This window comes from Carassius auratus, chromosome 40, assembly GCF_003368295.1.
Source record: "Carassius auratus strain Wakin chromosome 40, ASM336829v1, whole genome shotgun sequence".
Classification (NCBI taxonomy): domain Eukaryota; kingdom Metazoa; phylum Chordata; class Actinopteri; order Cypriniformes; family Cyprinidae; genus Carassius; species Carassius auratus.
In genome coordinates, this window is record NC_039282.1 from 15,133,799 (window position 1) to 15,160,423 (window position 26,625).

General features: G+C 37.2%; 1 protein-coding gene across 3 annotated transcripts; it reads left to right on the forward strand.

Annotated features, from left to right (window-relative positions):
- Positions 1-787: 787 nt before the first annotated feature.
- Positions 788-26,055, forward strand: LOC113058679 (CUE domain-containing protein 1-like). 3 transcript variants are annotated; one of them, XM_026226814.1, is made up of 12 exons: positions 788-1,041; positions 1,520-1,616; positions 16,042-16,665; positions 18,081-18,208; positions 18,626-18,752; positions 20,564-20,789; positions 21,116-21,184; positions 21,744-21,833; positions 21,930-22,023; positions 22,479-22,537; positions 23,382-23,451; positions 23,929-26,055. In XM_026226814.1, coding segments are annotated over exons 3-12 (1,161 nt in total). In that variant the 5' UTR covers positions 788-1,041; positions 1,520-1,616; positions 16,042-16,368; the 3' UTR covers positions 23,930-26,055. The 3 variants fall into 3 exon arrangements, with proteins under 3 accessions (XP_026082599.1, XP_026082601.1, XP_026082600.1); XM_026226815.1 differs by lacking the exon at positions 788-1,041 and adding an exon at positions 1,230-1,248; XM_026226816.1 differs by lacking the exon at positions 1,520-1,616.
- The last annotated feature ends 570 nt before the right edge of the window (positions 26,056-26,625 follow it).

Below are 26,625 nucleotides of genomic sequence, written 5' to 3' on the forward strand. Positions count from 1 at the left end.
TCACTATACAGAATGACAAAATATAATTTTCATATCTTGTCTGCTAATGCTATGAGCTAAATACTTATCCGTTATTATTGGATATTCTTCTTGATACATATCAATCTTAAACAATTATACTAAGGATTGTGATGGGGGCAATCTACAATTAAATGCTCTTTGTCCTTCGTTGTCTGCAAGGAATTATAATGCAGATAATCATGTATTTGTAAATACAAGTGCAACGTTTATAACATTTTAAGTATACTTGTTTGGAAATTATATGCATTTGAAAACTAAACCCCTAAGTACAATACAAACACTAAAAATATAAGGCTTAATGTAATTTCATTTTTTTATAAATCGATATTTATTGGTAAAAAATATTCATATTCATTTTCAAATAGATATTTAGGCAATACATACCTTCATAATATGTACAGGTAATTAATTTTTAGATTAATTTCTCATCATTTACTCACCTTCATGTTGTTCCAACTCCGTATGAGTTTCTTTCATCTGCTAAACACAAAAGGAGATATTTTGAAGACTGTTCAACAGAAGTGGAAACTTTATACAGGTTTGGACCAGCATGAGGGTGAGTAAATTATCCCTTTAAATTAATTACATGTTATATTTTTCAGTCTTATTTTAATCATGCATTTTTTGTTTCTTTAGAAATACGTGATTATTTTTATTTTCTCAACATTTCCCATCCGCCTTGATGTCTAGACTCAGCAGGTGTACTTCCGGTCTCTGTCCACTAGGCGTCGGTGTTGCTCTTTGTTCCCTCCCGCACAGATTCTGGCTGTGACAGATTTTTCCCACCTCTTTGATTCATCCCAACACACAACAAAACACTGCTAGTTCCCTTTCTGTGGGATTTCAGGCGCTACGGCAAGAACTTACCGACCGGGAACCGAATCTGTGTCGATAGAGATGATGAATGCTGACGTTTTTTAAAACCTACGAAAATACGTAAATATTGTTTATTTTTAAGATAAAAGAGGAAGACCCGGATTGGGAACGCGCGCTGTGACATTCTGCTCCTGTTCACCTAGAGTAAGTAGCCGTTGTTGTTTTATTTGTGATACATTGAACTCCACAGATTTCACATTAAGTTAGCCTTATATTATACTCTGATAAAAATCGCTATGCCAATGTTTTATGGTTGTTTTACGTCTTTGTTTAGCGTATGGTTGTTTTCTTGCGGTTGTTGAGGAGTGTGTCGTGAACTGCCGCGGCCTTCCGTCTATTTACACCTAAATGGTATGAGTTTATATATGTGAAAGGTAATTATGCCTTGCTCGTGCGAGAATAAAGACTGTGAAGTCCACATCTTGAGTCTGAGAAGCGCTGTCCTTCTGCCATTAATCTGGTTGGTTGTGTCTAAAAGCTATTTCGCTGTAAAAGCTATTTCGCTGTCTACCTAGACAGCATTTTTAGGGATCATAGACGCGAGCGAATGGGATTTGTTCTTGGGATTCGTTCGATAGCTTTGTTGGATTTGTGAATGAATCGCTATTTTGGATCTTTTCAGTGAATCGGTGGTGAACCTGTTCGCTGGTCTGAACGATTTGCTCACGAATCGGTTCCAGCGGTTCTCAACTCCGTCTCACTTTGAATCTGACAACATGGTAAGTGATTGAACCGAACAACATTTCTTGCGGACTTGTTAATTTCTGACTTGTATCAAAATATCAAAACTCGCAAGAATCCCCTCCTTCGGAGATTAAATATATTTATTTATATTAAAACAAACGAGATCTTTCATTATAGATATGTAAATACATTTCCGCAGTGTTAAATGCAAACTCGCGGTATATTTCATTTTAATTTATTTTCATGTTAGCTGAATCCTGTCTAAAACGAACGGAATATGGAGATACGCATTTACAGAAACCTCTTTATTTATAATACGGAATGCTATTTTTATAATATTAAATAATAATGATTAATAATATGCGGCTCAACATTACATTTTTTGAATCAGTTCATTGAAACGAGTTATTTGAAAGAACCGATTCACGGAAATCAGGTTATCTGGGCTCAATTTGCATACGCTTTATATACCCCTCAGTCTGTAGACTCACAGTGGTTCAGTAAACACAACAGATTTTAATTGCAAATTTTTTACTCAATACGCTTTTGACAGCTTCCTTACAACTTTCCACTAAGGAATCAGTTTTAGCCCATTTAATACAATCCCAGAAGTGCTTTCTTGGCTGAGGCAGACATGCTGTTCCACCCACCAAAATAACTATTTTGTTAGAGGCCTTCAGTTTTTCCCCTTAGATTTCAGCTCTGACGAACCAGAGGCCCATTCCAGTGTGTGATTATCTTCATGTAGTACAAGGCATTCAAGAAGTTAAAGTGGTATTATTTGTTGTGGTTGCTGTTGTTTTTATTGCTTTTGCACAGTTGGAATTCGATTTTTGGCAAACCAATCTAGTATATATTTTCTTGTTATTTTCTGAAGTATAGTTTGTGCTTATGTACTTTGCGAGGAAACCCCACTGTCACATTTTAAGACACAAAACAGAAGTGTTTGGCTTGTGAAGTACATTTCTGAGTTCAAAGATCTTCCATATTCCTGGTTCTCGCAGTGTTATATATGAAGAAGGAGGTGGTGAAGGTCTGTCTGTCTGACAGCTGGTTCCACTCCTCTCCTCTTAACCGAGTCTTGATTTCCATATTGCCACTGGTCCTGTTTTTGCCCTTCTTGAGTATGCAGGAGGGGATGATGGACTCATTGTATCCACTTACACCTCCCATTTTGTATTGCATTATCCCGTTGAAAGCTTTTAAGGTGCCTCTTGATCCACCCCAGGACCTCAGGGGTGATGAGCTGGATGTAGATCGACCCCTCCTTATTAGTGATGTCAGTGCTCAGGTTGCATGCATGTGTTAAATGGCCACATACGTTGTATATTAATTAGTCTTTTGTTAGCATGTGAATAGATTGCAGTCAGAGATTTTGGTCAGACATTTTGGGAATCGAGTGCAGCCAGAGCAGCCAGTATTGCTTTGGGATGTTGCTTATATTCAGAGAGATTAATTCCTGAGTGTGTTTAGTCCCAAAAATAGCTCATCGCTGTCTAATGTGTGTAAGCTTCTGTATTTTTGAAATATGACCCTAGGACAACAAACTCCGAGGCGTCTTTCTTATTGTAGAAGACATAAATCAAACAACTATTATATAACAGATTAGTTTTGATAAACTGTACATACAAATATCAGTAAATAAGCGATTTAATGCTTCAAGGCTATTAGTGTGTATTTAGTAAAACCGATGAAGGACATTTTAAATCTATTCGCCACAGTTTTTTTTGTTTGTTTGTTTTTGTTTTATATAAAAACATAACGTTACAACAAATCAAAATTGAATAGGAACTATACAACGTGACCAGTGTAGTCTGAACAAATCTTATGTGCCTATTGTTATAAGCGCTTGTATTAAATGAAGTGCATTAAAAAGTGTAGAATCAGAATCAGAATCAGAATCAGAATGAGCTTTATTGCCAGGTATGTACACATACGAGGAATTTGTTTTCGTGACAGAAGCTCCGCAGTACAACAGAATGACAGCGACAGAACATAAAACACATAATAAAAGAATAAAAAATACAAATAAGTAGATAGTGAATAACAATATACAAATGACAATTGTAGGCAAGTATATTACAAAATGAAGTTATGTATGTACAGTATTGTTCAAAATAATAGCAGTACAATGTGACTAACCAGAATAATCAAGGTTTTTAGTATATTTTTTATTGCTACGTGGCAAACAAGTTACCAGTAGGTTCAGTAGATTGTCAGAAAACAAACAAGACCCAGCATTCATGATATGCACGCTCTTAAGGCTGTGCAATTGGGCAATTAGTTGAAAGGGGTGTGTTCAAAAAAATAGCAGTGTCTACCTTTGACTGTACAAACTCAAAACTATTTTGTACAAACATTTTTTTTTTCTGGGATTTAGCAATCCTGTGAATCACTAAACTAATATTTAGTTGTATGACCACAGTTTTTTAAAACTGCTTGACATCTGGGTGGCATGGAGTCAACCAACTTGTGGCACCTCTCAGCTGTTATTCCACTCCATGATTCTTTAACAACATTCCACAATTCATTCACATTTCTTGGTTTTGCTTCAGAAACAGCATTTTTGATATCACCCCACAAGTTCTCAATTGGATTAAGGTCTGGAGATTGGGCTGGCCACTCCATAACATTAATTTTGTTGGTTTGGAACCAAGACTTTGCCCGTTTACTAGTGTGTTTTGGGTCATTGTCTTGTTGAAACAACCATTTCAAGGGCATGTCCTCTTCAGCATAGGCCAACATGACCTCTTCAAGTATTTTAACATATGCAAACTGATCCATGATCCCTGGTATGCGATAAATAGGCCCAACACCATAGTAGGAGAAACATGCCCATATCATGATGCTTGCACCTCCATGATTCACTGTCTTCACTGTGTACTGTGGCTTGAATTCAGAGTTTGGGGGTCGTCTCACAAACTGCCTGTGGCCCTTGGACCCAAAAAGAACAATTTTACTCTCATCAGTCCACAAAATGTTCCTCCATTTCTCTTTAGGCCAGTTGATGTGTTCTTTGGCAAATTGTAACCTCTTCTGCACATGCCTTTTTTTTAACAGAGGGACTTTGCGGGGGATTCTTGAAAATAGATTAGCTTCACACAGACGTCTTCTAACTGTCACAGTACTTACAGGTAACTCCAGACTGTCTTTGATCATCCTGGAGGTGATCATTGGCTGAGCCTTTGCCATTCTGGTTATTCTTCTATCCATTTTGATGGTTGTCTTCCGTTTTCTTCCACGTCTCTCTGGTTTTGCTCTCCATTTTAAGGCTTTGGAGATCATTTTAGCTGAACAGCCTATCATTTTTTGCACCTCTTAAAGGTTTTCCCCTCTCTAATCAACTTTTTAATCAAAGTACGCTGTTCTTCTGAACAATGTCTTGAAAGACCCATTTTCCTCAGCTTTCAAATGCATGTTCAACAAGTGTTGGCTTCATCCTTAAATAGCGGCCACCTGATTCACACCTGTTTCTTCACAAAATTGATGACCTCAGTGATTGAATGCCACACTGCTATTTTTTTGAACACACCCCTTTCAACTAATTCAACTAATTGCCCAATTGCACAGCCTTAAGAGCGTGCATATCATGAATGCTGGGTCTCATTTGTTTTCTGAGAATCTACTGAACCTACTGGTAACTTGTTTGCCACGTAGCAATAAAAAAATATACGAAAAACCTTGATTATTCTGGTTAGTCACATTGTACTGCTATTATTTTGAACAATACTGTACATATACATTGTGTGCAAAATTTAAGTGTATACTAAGTATGTGTGTTAGATAAATAAAGTGTGTGTGTATATAAATATAAAGTGTAGTGTGTCCGCCGTTATTATAAGCTGTTCATAAGATGGATTGCCTGAGGGAAGAAACTTGTCCTGTGTCTGGTTGTTCTAGCGCTCAGTGCTCTGTAGCGTCGACCAGATGGCAACAGTTCAAAGAGGGAGTGTGCTGGATGTGAGGGGTCCAGAGTGATTTTGACAGCTCTTTTTCTCACTCTGGATAAGTACAGTTCTTGAATAGATGGGAGAGTTGAACCGATGATTCGCTCAGCAGTCCGGACTACCCTCTGTAGTCTTCTGAGGTCAGATTTAGAAGCTGAGCTGAACCAGACAGTTACTGAAGTGCAGAGGATGGATTCAATGATGGCGGAGTAGAACTGTTTCAGCAGCTCCTGTGGCAGGTTTAACTTCCTCAGCTGGCGAAGAAAGTACAACCTCTGCTGGGCCTTTTTCACAATGGAGTCAATGTGAATGTCCCACTTCAGGTCCTGAGAGATAGTGGTGCCCAGGAACCTGAATGACTCCACTGCAGTCACAGTGCTGTTCATGATGGTGAGTGGGGGGAGTGCAGGGGGGTTTCTCCTGAAGTCCACGATCATCTCCACTGTTTTGAGGGTGTTAAGCTCCAGGTTGTTGAGAGTGCACCAGACAGCCAGCTCTTTTACCTCCTGTCTGTAAGCAGACTCGTCACCGTCCTGAATGAGGCCGATGAGTGTGGTGTCATCTGCAAACTTCAGGAGCTTGACAGAGGGGTCCTTAGACGTGCAATCGTTGGTGTACAGGGAGAAGAGCAGTGGGGAGAGAACGCACCCCTGGGGAGCTCCGGTGCTGATTGTACGGGTGCTGGATGTGTATTTTCCCAGCCTCACTAGCTGCTGCCTGTCTGTCAGGAAGCTGTTGATCCACTGACAGACTGAGGTGGGCACGGAGAGCTGATTTAGTTTGGGCAGGAGGAGGTTTGGGATGATCGTGTTGAAGGCCGAGCTGAAGTCCACAAACAGGATCCTCACATAAGTCCCCGGTCTGTCTAGGTGTTGCAGAACATAATGCAGTCCAATGTTTACTGCATCGTCCACAGACCTGTTTGCTCTGTAGGCAAACTGAAGAGGATCCAGCAAGGGCCCAGTGATGTCCTTCAGGTGGCCCAGCACCAGTTTTTCAAATGACTTCATGACTACAGACGTTAGAGCCACAGGCCTGTAGTCATTTAGTCCTGTAATTTTGGGTTTCTTAGGGATGGGGATGATGGTGGAACGTTTGAGGCATGAAGGGACTTCGCACAGCTCCAGCGATCTGTTGAAGATCTGTGTGAAGATGGGGGCCAGCTGGTCAGCACAGGATTTCAGACAGGCTGGTGTTACACAATCTGGGCCTGGTGCTTTTTTCCTTTTCTGCTTCCGGAAGACCTGGCGCACCGCATCCTCGCTGATCTGAATTGCAGGTGTGGGGGAGAGGGGGGATGCAGGAGGTGAGAATGGTGAGAGTGCTTGATTGGAGAGGTGTTCAGGATGGGTTGCAGGAGTTGTGAAGGGTGTGAATGGTTGTGTGGGGAGGCGTTCAGGGCAGGTGATGGGTGTTCTTTCAAACCTGCAGTAAAACTCGTTCAGATCGTCTGCCAGTCGTTGATTCTCTACAGTGCTGGGGGGTGGTGTCTTGTAATTGGTGATCTTCTTTAGACTTTTCCACACTGATGCGGAGTCGTTGGAAGTGAAAACACTAATATTATTACAATTTCAAAGAAACTGTTTTCTTATTTAATGTTTTTTTCAAATGTAATTTATTCCTGTGATGCCAAAGCTGAATTTTCAGCATCGTTACTCCAGACTTCACTGTCACATAATCCTTCAGAAATCATTCTAATATGCTCGATTTGGTGCTTAAGAAACATGACTTATTATTATGATAAATGTTGAAAACAGTTGTGCTGCTTAATATTATTGTAGAAACCATGATACATGTATTTCAAAACAAAACATTTATTTGCAATATAAATCTTTTATAAAATAGAATGTCACTTTTAATCAGTTGAATGCATTCTTGCTTTAAAATCGTACTTGTTTAGACAGGCTGAACTTTTTAGACCTGTCACATCTTAGCATTTGCAATATGTTCATGTATTTGAGTGCATAATGGAAATGTAGCTAAAAAGTGCTACTGTACTTTCAGAGGCTGTTCCTAGCAAATGTTGTCTGTTTTTGGTGAGTAGGGTACAGAGGCAGACTCTTGTACCTTCTATGGCAGATGGCACAGAAAAGGTCTGTTAAAATCATCACTATTGTTATTGGGTTCATGGCGTTGAGTCCCAACGGATGCACTCGGGGGACGGGGGCCACACACTGAAGACCATCCAGCAGCGGGACGGTGGACATGCTGTGGGTGTTATAGTCAAGTCACTCCTTTTTTTTTTTTTTTTTTACTTTCCTGTTTCCTCATATTGACTATGGCTTAGGAACCAGGTCAGAGGAAAGGAGGAAGAAAGAGGAGGGGAGGGGGATTGTCGAGCCCTTACGCTGTTTCGTTCAGTGCCTGCCTGACTGATTCAAGCTCATTCGTCTGACCTAGTGTCACAAATGCCAGTGCTTTTCCACCAAAATACTGTGGATATTAGCTCCTCATACAAGCCTTTTCGAATTGTGCATCCAGAATGAACGCAGAAATAGCCATGAATCAAATCATAAACTGTGATTTTGCCAACAAATGGCTCTGTGGCGTCAATCCAGTCAGTGATGCATTCAGATAGATGCACATCCCATTAGAGATAGCAGTGAGCTACTCCCTTTAAACCGAGAATTATTATGCTTTGTAGACTTCACACTTCCTTCATTCAGAAACCCATACAACCACAATCAGCCAGACGACACAGACGGCGTAATTGACTGCGCCTCTGTCTAAGGTCTGTTTTGCAATTAGTTTTGCTCTTGTCTGTCTGCCAAGGTGTTGAGATCGCGTGGAGGCGTTCCAGTTTCTCCCCCTAAGGGTCCGTTCTGTTCATCTCCAGACCAAACAGCCATATTTTTTGCTTCTGACTGCTCCAATTTTTTATTCAGAATATAATCACAAGACATTATATTGTTCATGTCTATTTGTTAACTTCATTTTTGTCTGTTTATGCCAGATTGATTTTGTATCTAACAGAGCAAGCGTTGTCTTTAATCTGTGTTTGACAGATTGAAGCCGGATAGCCTCGAAGGAACATAACGGCCTGATATTTGAGCGTCCAGATTTAGCATTCTTTTGATCATGGCACACACTGCTTGGAAAAGATCTTCTTTCAACAAACCCATGTTTTTCTTTTCCTTCCTCTCTTCACTCTTGGTGAAAGAGTGTTTTTCTCACTTCTGTGTTTTCCTGATATGCTAGCCTGTTTGTTATCTTTTTTTTTTTAGCCTGTGCTGATTTTGCCAAATAGTTTCCCATCTAAAATGTAGCTTAGTCTCTTTGAATGTTTTTGGGTTCTTCTGCATGTATTGAATGACTTTAATCCATACTCTTTCACTCCTATATTGAGGCACTTTGATGTCATTAGAGCTGTTAAATATTGATTACAGCGCACACTTGAGGAAACATTACATGAAAGTTTGCATGCCAATAAGGCATTTTATTATCCTTTGAAGTCCTTCAGCCTTACAGCATTTGGCGTTCTGTCAGATTTACCATTATTAATGCAAAGTGAAACCATGGTTTCACTGCAAACTGCAGTTTCTGAAAAAATAGCTTCTTGATAACGCCATGGACAAGGCCTGTGAAAACACAACCTGCAGGCTTTAATTGGCCTTTATCAGCTGTCAAAACAAGTTGTGTGCAACCAGTTCAGTGCTCACAATCAGGAGGGCTGGAGACAGGGCCATCGTGCACTAATGTGGGTCAACACCCAAAATGTCTCATTGTTTCCTTGACTTATCATTGCCTTAGAATGTGCCTGTTTTATATGTGGGTAATTTCTTGTGGCATTGAAATTTTTGGCAAATTCTACATTTAGCTACATTTATTTACTTTATATTAAAAAAAAATCCAATGTGAAATTCTTGTATTATTATTTATTTTATTTATTTATTTATTTTTTGGATTCTCACATAATTATTAATAAGTTGGCCATCTGTATCCCCATTTTTAACTTTAATAATTTACTGACCCACACGTCATCTGCAGAAAGCTCCAGATTTGCACTTAATTGGAATGACAGTTAATCACTAATCTTTACAAATCCCCTGTCTTGTGCTCTATTATCAAATTTCTGGCTAATTTGATTATTTTGAGCTACCAGTAACATTATTCATTTTTATTATGAAACTATGGAAATTTCTCATCTTTATTTGCATCCCAACTCAAATGATGTGCTTTGCTGTAGAACTATTAATATAATGAGGCAAAATGCTTAATATTATTAGTAAATGCTTATTTGTGAAATGCAGAAATAATTTTTATTTGTATTATTTTGTTGTAAACAAGATATATATATATATATCCTCTCTTATATTAATCTGGGTGCCTGTACTATGTATAAATCCATTTAACTGACTTTCTCCCAAAAAAAAAATTCTGTGTAAAACTCTGATGAACACAGTTTGAACATGTTGTACATGTTACATCAAGCATGAATTCTGAGACCAAGCACTGTTTTTTTGTTTTGTTTTTTTGTTTTGTTTTTTTTTACAAGTAGAGGGTATCAGTTTAATTCTTTCTTATCCCCATCAAGATCTGCCCACTTTAATCCAACTCTGTCTAAACAATAAGTCTGAATAGAGCTGAATAATGCATGTGAAAGTGGACATCTCACATTAATGTATTCTCAGAGCTAGGTGTGTGTAATATATCACTCCTTACCATTATGGGTAGTTGCATGTTCCCAGGGGCAGGATTTAAGTAAACATTGGGGATAGTGATGTCACAAACCCAGGAAGAAGCTTGTTATAATCCCTATAATCACTCACTACCAGCCTAATTTTGCTAATCTCCCTTTGCTTTTAACTTTGAGCTTCATAACTTTGCAGATGTAGTTTATGCTGTAACAGCAACATTACACACTAAAGCCCCTTTCACACTGCGATTCCAGAAAATACAGGGGTAGTGTGTCCCGGCAATTGTTCCACGGTGGCTAGATTTTGCCACTTTCAAACTGCCAGTGATTATCCAGAATATGCTCACACACAACCCATAAAGGTCCCGAAAAGACACGTGACATCAGGATGTTATGTGTAATGTACGAGTCGAAAACGCTAGGCATGTTAACTTTCACTTAAGCTGGTGAACGATCTCAGTGTCAGCGCGGAAAGTGAGGAACTAACAGATCTCTGCTTCACCTACATTTTGAAAGTAAAAAGTGAGAAAACAGATGCATGGCTCTTTATTAGATGTGTGCAGGTCTTAAAGGGACAGCAGACTAACTGTACTAAACATGCTGCCGCTTGTCATTAAAGGGATAGTTCACCTACATTTTTAATTCTGCCATTATTTACTCACTCTCATGTTGTCCCAAACCTGTATTAATTTCTTTCCTGTGCTAAACACAAAAGAAGGTATTTTGAAGAATGTGGATAACCTAACAGTTGTTGGGACCCACTGACTTTAATAGTAGGAACAAATATGTAATAAGGAAGATTCTGGGGACCAGCAACTTTTTGATATTCAGCACAAAAAAATAAATTTGCAGGAGGGGATGATGGAGAGTGAGTAAATAATGACAGAATTGTAGTTTTTGGGTGAACTCTCCCTTTAATGTTAAAGGGGTCATATGATGCAATTTCAATTTGTCTTTTCTCTTTGGAGTGTTACAAGCTCTTGGTGCATAAAGAAGATCTGTGAAGTTGCAAAGACTAAAGTCTCAAATCCAAAGAGATATTCTTTATAAAATTTACGAGTAAACCACGCCATGTCTACGTCACGATGTGGGAAGATTTGCATAACACCGCCCAAATATTCAGTCAAAGAAAAGAGGCATAACTTTCATTCTCGCTGTAGTATTGTTGCTGCCACCGTTGTAGAGATGCTTTGTGTTTCATTGTGAAAACGATAATACTTAGTTTGGCCTTCCAAAAGAGGAAATATTAGTTTATTTTATGTTTTGAAAGAAAATAATGCTTTTAATGTAGCATATGTGGAATAAATTGATCAAAAGTAACAGTAAATATTGTTTAAATGTTACAAAATATTTCTATTTGAAATGCTTTTCTTTTCATCAAAAAAAAAAAAAAAATATATATATATATATATATATATATATATATATATAATATATATAGCAACGCTATAGTTTTCTACTTAGTTTTCAGATAATGAAAAAGTACATTTCTGGAGTTATTATTCTTTTTTTTGTATAGATGTTTAACCACTGTTCTATTCAGCTATATGACGGCTGTTAAAGCATTGGCTTGTGGTCAAAGGACTTTCCTAGGTGTTTTTTAGGTTATATATTACCTAGTTAGAATAACTGCCCAAAGTCCCACTACCTTTGCTTGTTTGTAAAATATCCCACTAGCCGAAATTAGTAGGCAGGTAACAGAACAGATTTAGGAAGCACATTTAGCATAAATAGTTCACATCTGCTCAGAATTTTTTTTTGTCATTACATTGGCAGTGGAGAGAGTGAGTTGATTTTCCGGAGGAGTAAAATCGAGATCTGGCTCCCATTATGGAAGGTTCTCGGACACAGATCATAGTCAAGTGAAAAATATCTCTGTGGAATGTACGGCCTTGACTTTGTGCAGTCTGAGCCAACTCTGAGTGCACACATATATACAGTACGTGCTCTGCAGCTCATCATCTTCAGTTCAGTGCTCTTTGATATGGGGTGTTAGTGATGGGTCAGACGGGTATTTCACAACAGGAAGTGAGAGTCTCAAGCATGGAAAGTGTTATAATGAGCTCATTGACTTCAGCTTTTTGTACCTGTCTGCATCAAACTCCAGATTATGTTTATGTCGCTGCATTCATTGTGAACAAATAATCTTTTTACACTAAGGATGTGTTGACATTCATATTACATTATAGAATATAGTCTCTAAACATGCTACAAATTTCTGGGACTTCTAAAGGTTTTGTTATGGAGCATACTGTTCCCCATTTCCGGTCTCCAGGGATCTTTGATGGGAGTTAAAATAATATTGAAAAAATTCCATACTGAAATTCTTCACCAGACAACGAGCAGTCTGCACTAAATATAGTATTGCATTTAAGGAGGAACTATTTACAGGCTGAGTTCTTTATAGACCATGAAATTCATCTTAGAGGGATTTTTTTTATTATTAGTAGTAGTAATACTATTTAAATATTGTAAAAAAAAAAAGTATAGTTAAATACCTTTGGGGTTGGTAAGGTATTTTTATTATTTTGAAAGAAGTCTTTTCCTCTTCAAGTTTTCTATTTTATTTGTATTTTGAAATGTCATTTATTCCTGTGATGCAGTATTCATATTTGGTGCTCAAGAAACCTTTTGTGAACATTTCAGAACTCTTTGATGAATAGAAAGTTCAAAAGAACAAAATGTATTTACATTTATTCATTTGGCAGACGCTTTTATCCAAAGCGACTTACAGTTGAAGAATACAGTAAGCAACTTATCATAAGATGGCAATAAAAAAAACAAGTGCTCGTTATACAAGGTTTCAGTCATCGTTTAAAATGGTGAAACGATAAGAGAACAGAAAAAGTGAAGGCATAGATTTTTTATTTTTTTTTACTATTATTATGAGGCAGTGAGATGTTCACGGAAGCGATTAGTTTTCAGTTGTTTCGTGAAGATTGTGAATATAGAATCAAATGTTTTCTAGCAATGTGTTAACTGTCACTTTTGATCAATGTCATGCATGCTTACTGAATAAAAGTATAAATTGCTGACACCAAACATTTGAACGGTAGCATATTCAACAAACAAAATAACAATCCGATTTCAATATGCGAATATTACGATGGCATCTTCACTTTTAGTTACATTTTAAATGGTGTTGCTGGTAAACCTTTAAAAAGTTAAAGTCAATAGGAGATTTTCAGTCTTTTTTATTCTTTTATAAAGAAAGCTTATAAAATTATAAAGATTTTTTTTTTATATGTTCAGCGGTTCAGTCAGAATTTATTTTAGAAGTCTGATTTTATCCAAACCTCGAATTCGCATGTTTTAAGGAATATCAACACAGCGTTCCCTGAAAGTACTATAATGAACCCTTTTAACTTCTCCTATACCAAGGATTTTCCAGAAATCACAGTTCTCCTCTGCTTATTTTTCTGAGTTGCCATTACTCCTCGCCAAATAGGTCATCCTCATAGAAAGCCTGTCTTGTTTCGGTGACCTTTCTTGTTGTGCGTTGTCAAGGCATCGCAACGTCTAACCTGAATGACTAAGTAGATGCAAAATAGGAGCTTGGTTCAGTAGGTAGATAAAACAATACCTTTTCACTCAGAACAGAGTACTCAAGTCCACAAGAATAATTTTTCCTAAAACACTAAACCGTGCATCCCTGCAGGCGTCTATGCGCTTTCATATCAGTGCACGGCGGAGCATCCTGTTTACATCACAAAATGTCTCCATGCCAACGAGAGGCTGGTGAGCGGTGCTGGGTCCTGGCAGTGCCATGTGGGCTCTGCTCCGGCTCGGCTGTGTGCATTGTTTCAGTGAAGCAGGGATTTCTCTGCCCTGTACTGAGAGGGGAGAGAAAAGGAGGGTGGAAATGGGGTAGCTAAGGAGACAGGCATATGAGATCCCAGAAGATCACAGCAACGCTGCAGCCGTGCTCTGCAGACTCGCACATTTTTAGCATTCCTGTTTCGTGTCATAACTGTAAGCAGATATATGGAAAACTTTGGACCACTAGATTTGGAGAAGACTGAGGTAGGCCTGTCGCGATAGTCAATAAATCAATTAATCACACGATTAAAAAAAAAATTAGCTTGATTAATTTTGCCGGCTGCGATAATTTCTTTTACCATTTTTTATTTAAAAAATGTAACATGTCATTATGTGATGTGGGGTTAGTCTGGAGCGCAGCCTTTGGACAGCCCGTGGCAGAAAAAACACTCTCCGATGCTTTATTTTAATATCGCGTAGCATATTTTGCAAGTAACTTCATTGCCCTTTCTGTCGAAATGGTCCCACATAGTAGCCTACTTTTCACTCTTCACTATATATATATTACCATGCAGCAAAAAAAAAAAACCTTTAACTGATTTTAACTGATAGTATCGGTCAAAAACATTTACTTTCGGTTAACGGTTAAACGGTCAATATGAGCATCTCTAACTAGCATATAAACAGTATATTCTGCTGTTCTGTGGCCATGGATTCGCCGGTCTTGTCTTTTTCTTGCAGGACCCCCTGTACGTTATAATAGTAGGTCTACTAATTTACTTTTAATCCTTTAATCACCACCACAGCGTCTTGTCTCCATTGGCAACACGCACGATTTGTGTTGATTGCAAGTGACGTCACGGGTAGCGGAGAGTGACATTGTAATTTAGTTTCTTTTTTTCTTGTCTTCACCACCTGGCTACTGTTGTAAAATGTTAAGAGATTCAAACAAAAAGTTATCAATAAATAGAACAAATTAAAAAAAAAAAAAAGTCTGCAAGTGACGTCGCTAGCGGAAGCACAAGTGTCTGAGAGTTTGCAGCCAGACCCTTCTCGCTAATCCGGCCTGGCCTCACTGTGTTTTGGGATGAGCTCAGCATGATTTTTCTTGAGCTTGTGTGTCTATCCGAGCTATCTCTTACTGGCAAGATGTAATTTCTCGAATCTCCCCTCGCTGCAGCTCCTCCAAGCTAGTGCTGTTACTGGAGCTGAACTGATGTTATATATAATAACATATGCCCTTTGGGACCAGTCTGGAAGAGTTCGGGCCAGATATATGATAACTGGACCAAGACTGCTTTGTCATTGAATACTACATTTATTGATCATGTGTATTTTTATACCTTTCAGTTTTAAATATTTGTCAGACATATAGGTTAGCAAATAAGGTCATAGTACGTTGCTGGCTAATATAGATTGATAGAAGTGTTTTGTTGAAATTGCAAGTATATATTCCAGTATACACTTAATTTAAAGAAACATAAACTTTCTCTCAGCAAAGATATTTTAAAATAAATGATATTTCTTTGAACTGTCTATTTATCAACACATCCTGAAATTTTTTTGCTGTGTTTTTGATCAAATAAATTCAGCTTGGTGAGCATAAGAGACTTTTTTTTTTTCAAAAGCATTAAACAATCTCACCAACCTCAAACTTTTGAACACTAGTGTACATGAGCTTATGAACTTAATTTGACTTTATAGGTGTATTATTTACAGCTATTATTGCAAATAAAACAGTTTGGTTGGGCCACTGAAAATGTTGGCAGGGCGAGTACAAATCTTACCTATTGGTCTGACTGGTCTATCACAAAATTGTTCCTTAATCTTGACTTTAGTATAATGATGCCTTTCCATATGTAGTATTTGGATACCCTTTCTGTCATCCAGCTCCTGGATTTCTCACCCTTATATTTATTTTCTCCCCTAGAATTTGACTACACTCGCTATCTTTGGCTTTTGGCTTCCTCCTCTTTCATACAGGCTGGTTAGTCTTCATAACGAGCCAATGAGATGTGCAAGTTCAAACCATTAAACGGTTGATGTTTGGCAGTCGCATGTTTTTGTAATGAACTGTATGATTTTGAACCCTGTCTTTTTGTTTGTTTTTGTTTTCAGTTTGAGCAGAGCTAATGGGGAGATCGCACAGTCGGACACAAAGCTAGAGAGCTCAAGACCAGACCATCTACTTCCCTTGTGTCAGTGACTCCATACAGTCGTGTTGGATGCAGCTAAACAAGCAGAAGAAGAGAAAGAAAGGATTTCCCTCACTCCACTGGACTAGATTGTGTTCGGAATGATGAAAAAGTGATCTTGAATAGTTCCAGAAACTAAAGAATCCAGTTGAAGAGGACAGATTTCTATTGTGGGAGACTTCAGGTGGTAGTAGGCGCCAACATTTCCCGTGTGGCACCGTTGGTCGAGTAAGAAAACAGGCCCTGTAGGATGACCAGCCTTTTCAGACGCAGCAGCAGTAATGGAGGGTCTCGGGGGGGCGAGGGCTCAGCTACAGGTGAGCTCAACAACTCCAGGACCAACCGGCAAGTTCGAAGGCTGGAGTTTAACCAGGCCATGGAGGACTTTAAAACCATGTTCCCTGGCATGGACTATGAGGTGATCGAGTGTGTACTGCGCTCTAATAATGGGGCTGTTGATGCCACCATCGACCAACTCCTGCAGATGAGCATTGACGGACAAGGCTCGGATGACAGTTCGGATTCAGATGACAGCATCCCACCAGAGGTCAGTGTCTTTTAAAGTACCTGGTATAACACTTATTTCCCGTATTATTGCATGTCTTCAGCGGAAGACAAAAATTGACACACACACACACACACACACACACACACATATATATATATGGACTACTTATATATATGTAAGTAGCCCAAACAGCTTATGGTCTATATTAGTGTTTATTATAAAAGTCTTTTGAAGTCATACAATAGTTTTTGCATCAGAAACACACTGAAATTGAAGCTGCTTTGTTGCAATCTTTCACACCTTATTTTAAGCAGGGGTTAGTAATCAATACTTTTCTTACCCACAATCCTCTTACTCCTGACTGATCTGATAAGAAAGTGTGTCAGTACTGGTCCCCCAGAGGTGGATCTGAGACACATTACAGTCTATCTGTCTGTGTCTCTGTCAGCGTCTACTTCATGGCCCAGTGGAGATGCTCTGCTATTAGACTTTGATGCGATCCTAAGTGAAGCATAAACTGCAGTGCATTTTGTTTATGTTCTGCCGTGATCTCTGCTTTTAAGGACATCCCCATTGGTGTATTTTTTTCTCTTGCATCATTTATAATATTATGTTTACATAGGGATGTGCTGAAACAGTATGTACTTTACTGCATATGCTGTTAGTATGAAAACACAGGAAACATTCCCTAAAGGCACAAAAAAAAAAAGGTGATACTGATGATGTCAGTTTAATATATAACCTACATTTAATTTAATTTTAATAATGTTTAATTGAATTTAATGTCGTTTTAATTAAAATATTAACCAGATGATTAAAACAATGGCTTTTAAAGACATTACATTTTTATTTTTATTTAATATACACATGCTGTACTGCATATGCAGTTTGTATGAACATCACCGTAAACATTAATCAATTAAAAAAAAAAAAAGTTAAAAGTATTATTTTATTCATGATTAAACAATTACATTTAAAAAATGGCTTTTTCATTTCATATTTAATTTGAAATTTTTATTTTAGTATCAGCTTGGGTGTGTTCATTGTGCTTAATATTCAAACATTGATCTGTGATACAATAAAAAATAAAGACAAAATAGTATATTAGTAGTATTCATTACATGGTGTACAGAAGATCCATAATTTAGAGTTGTCATGATACCAGAATTTCACTAGCTAATGCTTATAGCAGTAATTTAATTTAATTCAATTTATTTATGAACAAATTAAATGAAAGTGATGGCTTTCAAGCAAAGATTAGTCTAGTTTTAATTATCGACTTACCAAAGAACCTATGTTTTTTTACATTCCTTCTTTCATTAACAGTTTTATTAGCTGACCACTATTAAATATGTGAATGGATCTGTGCAATAGAAATATCATTTGGTATGTTTTTGCACTAAAAGTTTCATGTTGCTGCTACTTGCATTTGTTTTCTCATGCGCTTTTACCAGATTCTTGAGCGGACCCTCGAGCCAGACAGCTCAGACGAAGAGCCGCCCCCTGTCTACTCGCCACCAACATATGACATGCATATATATGACAGGAAATACCCAGATGCTCCTCCTGTTCCTCCACCCAGGTTATAAAAAGCACTTTGATGTTCTTGACTTATCTTTCTTTCCACTTAACACAAAAAAATAAGTTATATAGCAGTTTAAAATGAGTTCAACTGAAACTGAAACTTTTGTATAATTACATGAAACGTAATGGGGTCATCATCGGTCTCAAGATCCTTGTTCATTTTAGTCACATTATCTAAATGATGCCCCCTGGTGTTCATTAACCTAACTTTAATTCTTGGTGATCCTTCTGTATGTGGTTTAATGTACAATGTGCATGTAATTCCATTTATATAGCGCAATTCACAAACATTAAAAAGGTTAGAAACACCTGTAAATGAATTGTGTAATCTGTAATTGTATTAGAACTCTGATGTAAGTATTGAGAGTTGGCATTGAAACAAGTGTCAGTGACACTGGGCTCTGTTATCTTTCAGATTTGAGGCCCAACCTCCTCCTGCAGAGAGACAAGTGCAAGGTTACAAAAACTGGAACCCACCATTACTTGGCAATCTGCCCGATGACTTCCTGCGAATCTTGCCCCAACAGTTGGACAGTATACAAGTGAGCATTTATCATGTACTGCAGAAATGGCTAAATTCAGTAAGATATTTGATGCTGTTTTCTATTTAATTTTTTAGTTATGGCGTAATATTTTTTGAAATTTAGAAATCAATACTTTTATTCAGCAAGGATGCATAACATTTATCAAAAGTGACGACAAATATATTTACAGTGCTACAGAATATTTCCATTTTAAACTAAATTATTTTGAACAGTCTGTTTATCTGAAAAGATCCTGAAAAGAAAATACATCACACTTTCCAAAGAATATTTTTTTCAACATAATAGTAAGTGATTTCTGCAAAATCATGTGACAACGAAGACCGGAGTAAAATTATTAAAAAAAAAATTATCAAAGGAACAAATTGCATTTTAAAATACTTTAAAATAGAAAGCAGTTATATTAAATTGCAATAATATTTAACAATATTACTGGTCTTATTGTATTTTGATTGAGTAAATGAAACCTTAGTGAGCATAAGAGACTTCTTTCAAAAAGGTTAAAAAAATCTTACTGACTCCAAACTTTTGAATACTGGTGTGTCTCATAGGCTTATCTAGAGTATCACACTGCCTTGTTTAAGGGTTAAAAAGGGTCTGTACTTTACCTATCTCAAACTCTTGAGTCCACACGGCCTCTGGGCTTGACTGATGTCACAAACTAGTTCATGCTTGAATTCTGGCCTTGATTTTGCTTTAGCTCTTTTTTTCAATGATATTAAGGAACCATTAATAGCTCCATGAGTTCCAGGGGTTTGATCATAAAAACGAGCTAATGTTATACTTAAGTGCAGTGGGGAGGCCAGTGTGCAGTTGCTTTTAAGCGTTTTTCATATCATGCTTCCTGAATGGCTAAATGAACTATAATGTCATCCTCGTTCTACTGTCAAGTCAAGTGACCTTTATTTATATAGTGCTTTAAACAAAACAGATTGTGTCAAAGCAACTGAACAACATTCATTAGGAAAACAGTCTGTCAGTAATGCAAAATGACAGTTAAAGGCAGTTCATCATTGAATTCAGTGATATCATCATCCAGCTCAGTTCAGTTTAAATAATATCATTGCAATCATTTGCAATCAAGTCAATGATATCGCTGTAAATGTAGTGCCCCCAACTAATCAAGCCAGAGGCGACAGCAGCAAGGAACCAAAGCTCCATCGGTGACAGAATGGAGAAAAATATGTATTTCTAGCAACATGACATTAATCATGTTAAGTTTCTCACTTTAACAGTGTGTGTTTTTATTAGAATTAATCTCCTCTCAACATGTACAGATCATATTTTATCTTAAAATTAAATGGACATAAAACACAGCCTGTTTTAAGCATATTTCCATCCCATTAACATTAGTGTGAACAGTTCTCTTTTACATTACCATAATGGGAAAAAAATATATGAAATTACTATTCCATAGCATGTAGTATTTTATAGTATTCATCAAAATCATATAAAATTCTGTATAGTAGTAATAAAATGATCAGAAAAATAATGCAGATTTTGTTGGACAATATTCTTGATTCATTGAATAATTTAAACAACACAAAACTAAATCTGAAGAGTTAAAAAAATAGCCTTCATCTACTATAAGTAAAATTTTTGTGTATGATGCGAAACTGTTAGTTGGAGAACCAGGTTTTTTTTGTTTTGTTTTTTTTTAACCAAAATTAACTTCGTGGCAGTAGACAATTTTCGGAAATGTTTTACTGAATTCTGACTGTGGGGAGCTGTGCTAAAACATCCTGTTTTTAAGTTTGCTTTAAAAAGCTAGTGTAATTTTACATATCCCTCTACCCTTCAATATTTTGCAGGGCTCTCAGAGTAGCATCTCCAAACCCTCTTCCTCCTCCTCCTCCTCCTCAGTCCCCCAGAAGGTCCCCACTGTAGCAGCCGCCGTGGGAACAGGCGGCCCTTCAGAGCAGGAACGCAAACTGAAGCAATATTTGGAGGATGAGCGTATTGCACTCTTCCTGCAGAACGAGGAATTCATGAAGGAGCTGCAAAGGAACCGAGAGTTCCTCATTGCGTTGGAAAGAGGTAGGAAGACGCTCGCCCACATGCTAAACGGAACAATGAGCAGTTTCTGGCATACTCCACTTCCCCTCCTTTCACAGCTCCACCTACACAAATCCTGAAGAGTCAATTCTTATGCTAATTCACACAATGGGCTGTAAACGTTGACTGTTTCTCTCCAAGGCCATTAACACTGTCTATTTCTCACAGCGAGATTTTGTTATGCTCTGTCATGCACATTTTGTGCTTTTACACTTGAACAGTCCTCGCTGGATGATCTCATATCCTCTTTTTTTAAATGCCAAATGTCAAAGACTTTCCTTCCATAATACCTGCTTTCTGTGTTGTAGATCGACTGAAATACGAGTCAAAAAAATCTAAATCCAGTCATTCATCAGCTAGCATGGAGAACTCCACAGGTAGATTTCACTCACCTGAACGGTGTCTGTGTGTGTCTGTGTACATATGCATCATTTTCTTGTTTCAAAACCCCCAGTCATCAAAATTTAAACTCTAAATCCTGACATATGAAATGATCAGAAAAGTCTTAAGTTTTAAAATAAAAGTCTGATGAAATCCTTTTAGTTTGTAATGTAAATTAATGAGATCTTTATAACAGTATAGCAGAAACTTACATCAGTTGTCATTCTGTATCTCCTAATAATGTAGTAAAATTATATTTACATGTTTGGATTTAAGATCTCTGCAATAAAACACGATGATTGAGAGATGTACACATAAATGTTCCACAAATGCTTATTTTATTTTATTTGATCCTTATATTTTAACATATGGATAATCAAACATAAGTTGCTTCAGGGCATTTTAATTGCTTAATAAAACCCTGTAATATCAATCAGATTACAAAAGGCATGTGTGTACAACCTGTTTAAAATGTATTAAATTAACCGTTGACCCATTTCACAACATTTGTGCTGTAGACATCAAGATGCTTTTCTTTTTTACCTTTGATCACAGGTGACCACTATGCTTCCAGATCAGTAGAGGCCTGTACAGCAGTCTCAGATGATGCTCTGTTTAGAGACAAGCTAAAGCACATGGGGAAATGTAAGGGACTTGACGAAAACACCCCAGTTCACTGTAAGATAATTGTGTATTCGGGATTTTACAGGACATTAAGATTTGGTGCAATCTCATCTACAGCAACCAGGAAAAAGCTGTTCGAAATTGCCCGAGGGTTCTCAGAGAAGACAAAGCGGAGGAAGTCTAAAAGAAGAACGTTGCTACGGCATCATTCATATCCTTCAAAATGTGCCAGAACCATGTTAGCTGAATTTAATACTGCACGTGTTTACAAAATAAAATACTGTGAGAAATCGGAATATTTCTTGAGCAAACATGAAATAGAAATTAAGGCACAGATGGGCAAGCTAAACGAATGTTAAATATATATGAGTCAAAAAAATCATTCATCAGCTAGCATGGAGAACTCCACAGGTAGATATCATTCACCTGAACGGTGTCTGTGTGTATATGCATCATTTTCTTGTTTCAAAAGCCCCAGTCCTCAAAATTTTAGAGATATAGCGTTAAGTTGTGATGCTGTCTTTTTACTGTTAAACTCTTATTTTGTGTTCTGAAGGCTGTGAATTTCCCAGCAAATGTTATTTATGGTTCTTGGCACAGTAACTTCGGTTCAGTTCAGTTGAGTTCATTTAGTGTCGACTGTTTACTTTGACTGCACTTTCTCAGATTGGGCACAGCCAACTCCACTGCCAACCTCCTTGACGATGTGGAAGGAAACCCATGTGGTAAGAGACTCTCTCTCCAATGTTCCAAGCCATTTTTTCTTTACATCTCCGGGTATTTTAAATTATATTTGCTTGGGTAGAGTTTATTGCTGAAATATTTTCTGCAGTGTCAGCAATAAACTCTACAAAGATAGAGTGGGCTGTCTAATTGATTTTTACACCTTGATAGTACCATTATTGGAGACCCTTTTGCCTTCAGAACCTTAATTCTTCGGGGCATATATTTGTTTATAAGGTTTTGCAAGCATTCCTCAAAGATTTTGGTCTATATTGACATGATAGCATCACACAGTTGTTGCAGATTTATCAGCTGCACATCCATGATGCTAATTTCCCGTTCCTCTACAACCCAAAGCTGCTCTACTGGATTGAGATCTAGTGACTGGAGGCCATTTGAGTAAAGTGAACTCATTGCTCACTAGGTATTTTCTCTTTTTCGGACCATTCTCTGTAAACCCTAGAGGATGTTTGTGTGTGAAAATCCCAGAAGATCAACAGTTTTTGAAATACTCAGACCAGCCCGTCTGGCACAAACAACCATTCCACGTTTAAAGTCACTTATGTCCCCTTTCTTCCCCATTCTGATGCTCTGTTTGAACTTCAGAAAGTCGCCTAAATGCATTGTGTTGCTGCCATGTGATTGGCTGATTAGCAATTTGTGTTACCAAGTAACTAAACAGGTGTACCTAATAAAGTGGCAGATAAGTGTGTACAATTATTATTATAATATTTATTTAGCAGACTTTTATTTTTGAATAAGGCCATATTATGAATTCAGTTTATTGTGCAGCACTTCTATGGAGTAAAAACCTGCTTAATTTTGGGTGTCGGTGTGTCTTTCTAGATGAAGAACGCCATCTTAGACGATTGACTGCACAGGAAGAGGAGGAGCCACACAAGGAACCACTATCATGGTGAGTGTCTCATGGGGTTTTTACTAGTAATACTGATTGATCTCATTCATGTTCGTTCTAAATCAATCCACTAGTATAATGGACCCTTTTCACATTTCTGGGGAGCTCAGAAGCACAAGTCGTCATAGTTGCATAAACTTGTATATTGGTGAACAAACACTAGAAAAAATGTAATTGTACATTTTCATTTGTTCCAACAGCAAAGCAAAATCCACATTAGCGTTTCAGTGACTATAAGGAAGTAACAGAAAGATTACATTTGTCAGAAAAGAGAAGGATCTCTCACTCAGCTGTTCATTAGAAACACTCATGCAGCCGTAGTAACCAGTTTATAGTGCATTTTAATTATAGTTTTTTTATTATTATTAAAACATAGATAAACTGTGGTGTCATCACATTCTGTGAAAAGGGTCCATAGTCCTATAACTGACATTGATTTATCTAGTAGTAACAAACCTTTTGCTAATTTCATTCCAGATCCCTCTGTGCTCTTGGGAAATTAGGGTTTCCATGGTGACCTCCGAATGACCCATGGCTGATAGCTCGGTATCTCAGTGGCTCTGGCGTTTAGCTCAGACTCCAGAGGAACAGCCCACCCCAGACCAGTCGAGGCAGGACTGTATGATCATTTTGTAGCAGCCTTTTGCGAGCCTAAGATTATAAATATTATAAATATCTACATCTGATTACTATTATCATTATTTTCTCGCAACAGTTTGTTAATATTTGGTTTCATATGTAACACTCAACAGGTATAGTACTGATTCCGGCTATGTATTTTTTCTTTTCATCCCTAATCATTTGAAAATACATTTTCTTTATGTTTGTTTAAAAATATATATAATTTACCTGAGGAATGGTATTTCATCACATATGTTTGATTTAATTTGACACCATTTGAAAAGAGGCAAATTATTTGTTTATTACGGTCCACAATTAATGGTCAGTCATTTCAGCACATTACTATATCTCATTTCTTATTTTTAATGGACTTTCAGAGTCTAATCTGCACATTAGATGCCAAAGTACGGTACCTAGATTGTCATATTCATTACTAGATCATAAACCTTTCTTTATCGTTGTTATTAGGAAATCATTATTCAGGTGTCCATTTAGTCTGGTGTGATTTTTCAGGTGCTGAATAGTCCAGTTCCATTCTACTTTTTCATGCAGTTAAATTAAAACCAATAGTTCATTCAGATGAAATGCCCTCCTTTAAGAGTAAGCCCAATGCACACTTTCTATGTAGTATATCCTACATGCCAAAATTTGATTTCAGTCAGTTTTACACAAAAAAGAAAGGCAAATTGAGTTTGCCTGCTTCTCATGTTTGCACTGCCATATCAGTTTTATGAAATATTTAAATACTTCTTTTTTTCTTGGTGAAAATTTGATTAGATTGATTGAGTCAGAATAGCTGTCATGTAGACATGTTTGTTTTTGTTTTTTTATCTTTGCAACGAACAGAATGGAAATAGAACAGTTTGAATCATTCTGAACCAACCAAAACGCTGCTGTGTGCTTTGCTTTTTTTGCAAATCACACTGAATGATTTACCCTAACGCTGTGCTTCCAAGTAGGTCAGGTGACTGTCATAAGGTCAGAGGTCTAATTGTGATCCACCAATAAGAATGTGCCATTATGTTTCTTTTAGAGTTGTGCATCCCAGTATTGATTGTGAAGTAGCCCTTTGGAGGGACACTGTGTGACATTGATGTTTGTTTGTTTTTAATTTTATGTACATCAAATTGTACAACAGTTAAATCTGTCTGTTTTTTTTTTATTCCTCCATGTTACTGATACACTTCGAGCACAAAAAAAACAAGTCTGTAATCTGTTTTGAAAATGATATGAATTGAAAGAACAAATGTTTTGTAAGAGCAAAACCTTGTTGAGAGAAATAATGCATACAGCACAGGGCCCATGTTTCCAGCTTGTACCGTTGTCGTCTGTGATTCACGGGCACGACTGTGTGAGAATTTCCCTTCCATCCTGCTTGTTAACATATTTTATCCTCTCAGGGAACTTGCTTACATTTCAATTTCTGCTAAAAGCACAACGCAGAAGCTTCTTTAATAGGCAAGGTAGCACCATCTGTTTACCTGTCATGAGGTTGGTATGACAGAATTCAAGGACTGTGTGGCTGATCTCCTTCAGTATGTAGTCAAGTTCCTTTTCTTGATCACATGTCCTTGCGTGTTTACCTGAAAACTCTTCAAGATACCCATTTCCATCTTTGGTGTTTGTATGGGACTGATAGGATTGAAATCACTGTCAGGTTCAAATAGTGTTATGTGTGAGCCACATGAGTTTGAGTGGCTCCTAACAATTAGTGGAATGTACTATCTATACTGTATTAGAAGAAAGCAACTGTACATGCAAATTGGCAATTTTTTTTATATGTATGAAATATTTAGCCATTATTTCTGTCCCCTTACTTTCTTCTGAAGAATGATTCTCAAACCAATTAAACTGACTATTTGTCTACTTGTCCAAAATCGATGTGATTGTTCCACATCAAATTACTATTTCCTGTTCTTTTCTTACAATGCAGATGTTTATTAGCTATGGGAATAAATAATACAATTGTTGTACTCTGTCTAACTATCTCATCCTCTGATTAGTTATAATTAGTAATTAAATTCGTTATAAATAGCCATATAATTGATAATATCTAAGCACCATAGCTGCTTATTAGAATTTTTTCTAAAGGGTCTTTGCTGCTGAAAATTTGGTTTTGCCATCACCGCAATAAACTATTTTAAAATATATTCAAAGTTATTTTGAACTATAATAATATTTCACAATATAATTTTTTTCAATCAAATGAGTATTCATACACGTGTGTGTGTGTGTGTGTTTATAAATTGTATCATCATAATGGGGATCAAATTTGTGGTTTATTGGCATTAAAAATCACTGTTCTATAGAACCAGTAGATGGCAGCAAATGTCTTTATAATGGGTGTGTTTTTCCCTCATTGACGTATTTTTTTTTTTTTTTTTACATGGATAAATTTACGTTTATCTATTTAATGATTTACCATTTTTGGTTCATTACACAGTTGATTGACCTTCCCTTGATCAACTATCTGTGAACTGATATTCCTGGAATTACTAGCAAACTGGGCACAGAGCCCCATTCAACGTCACATCACATGACAAAGACAAAATA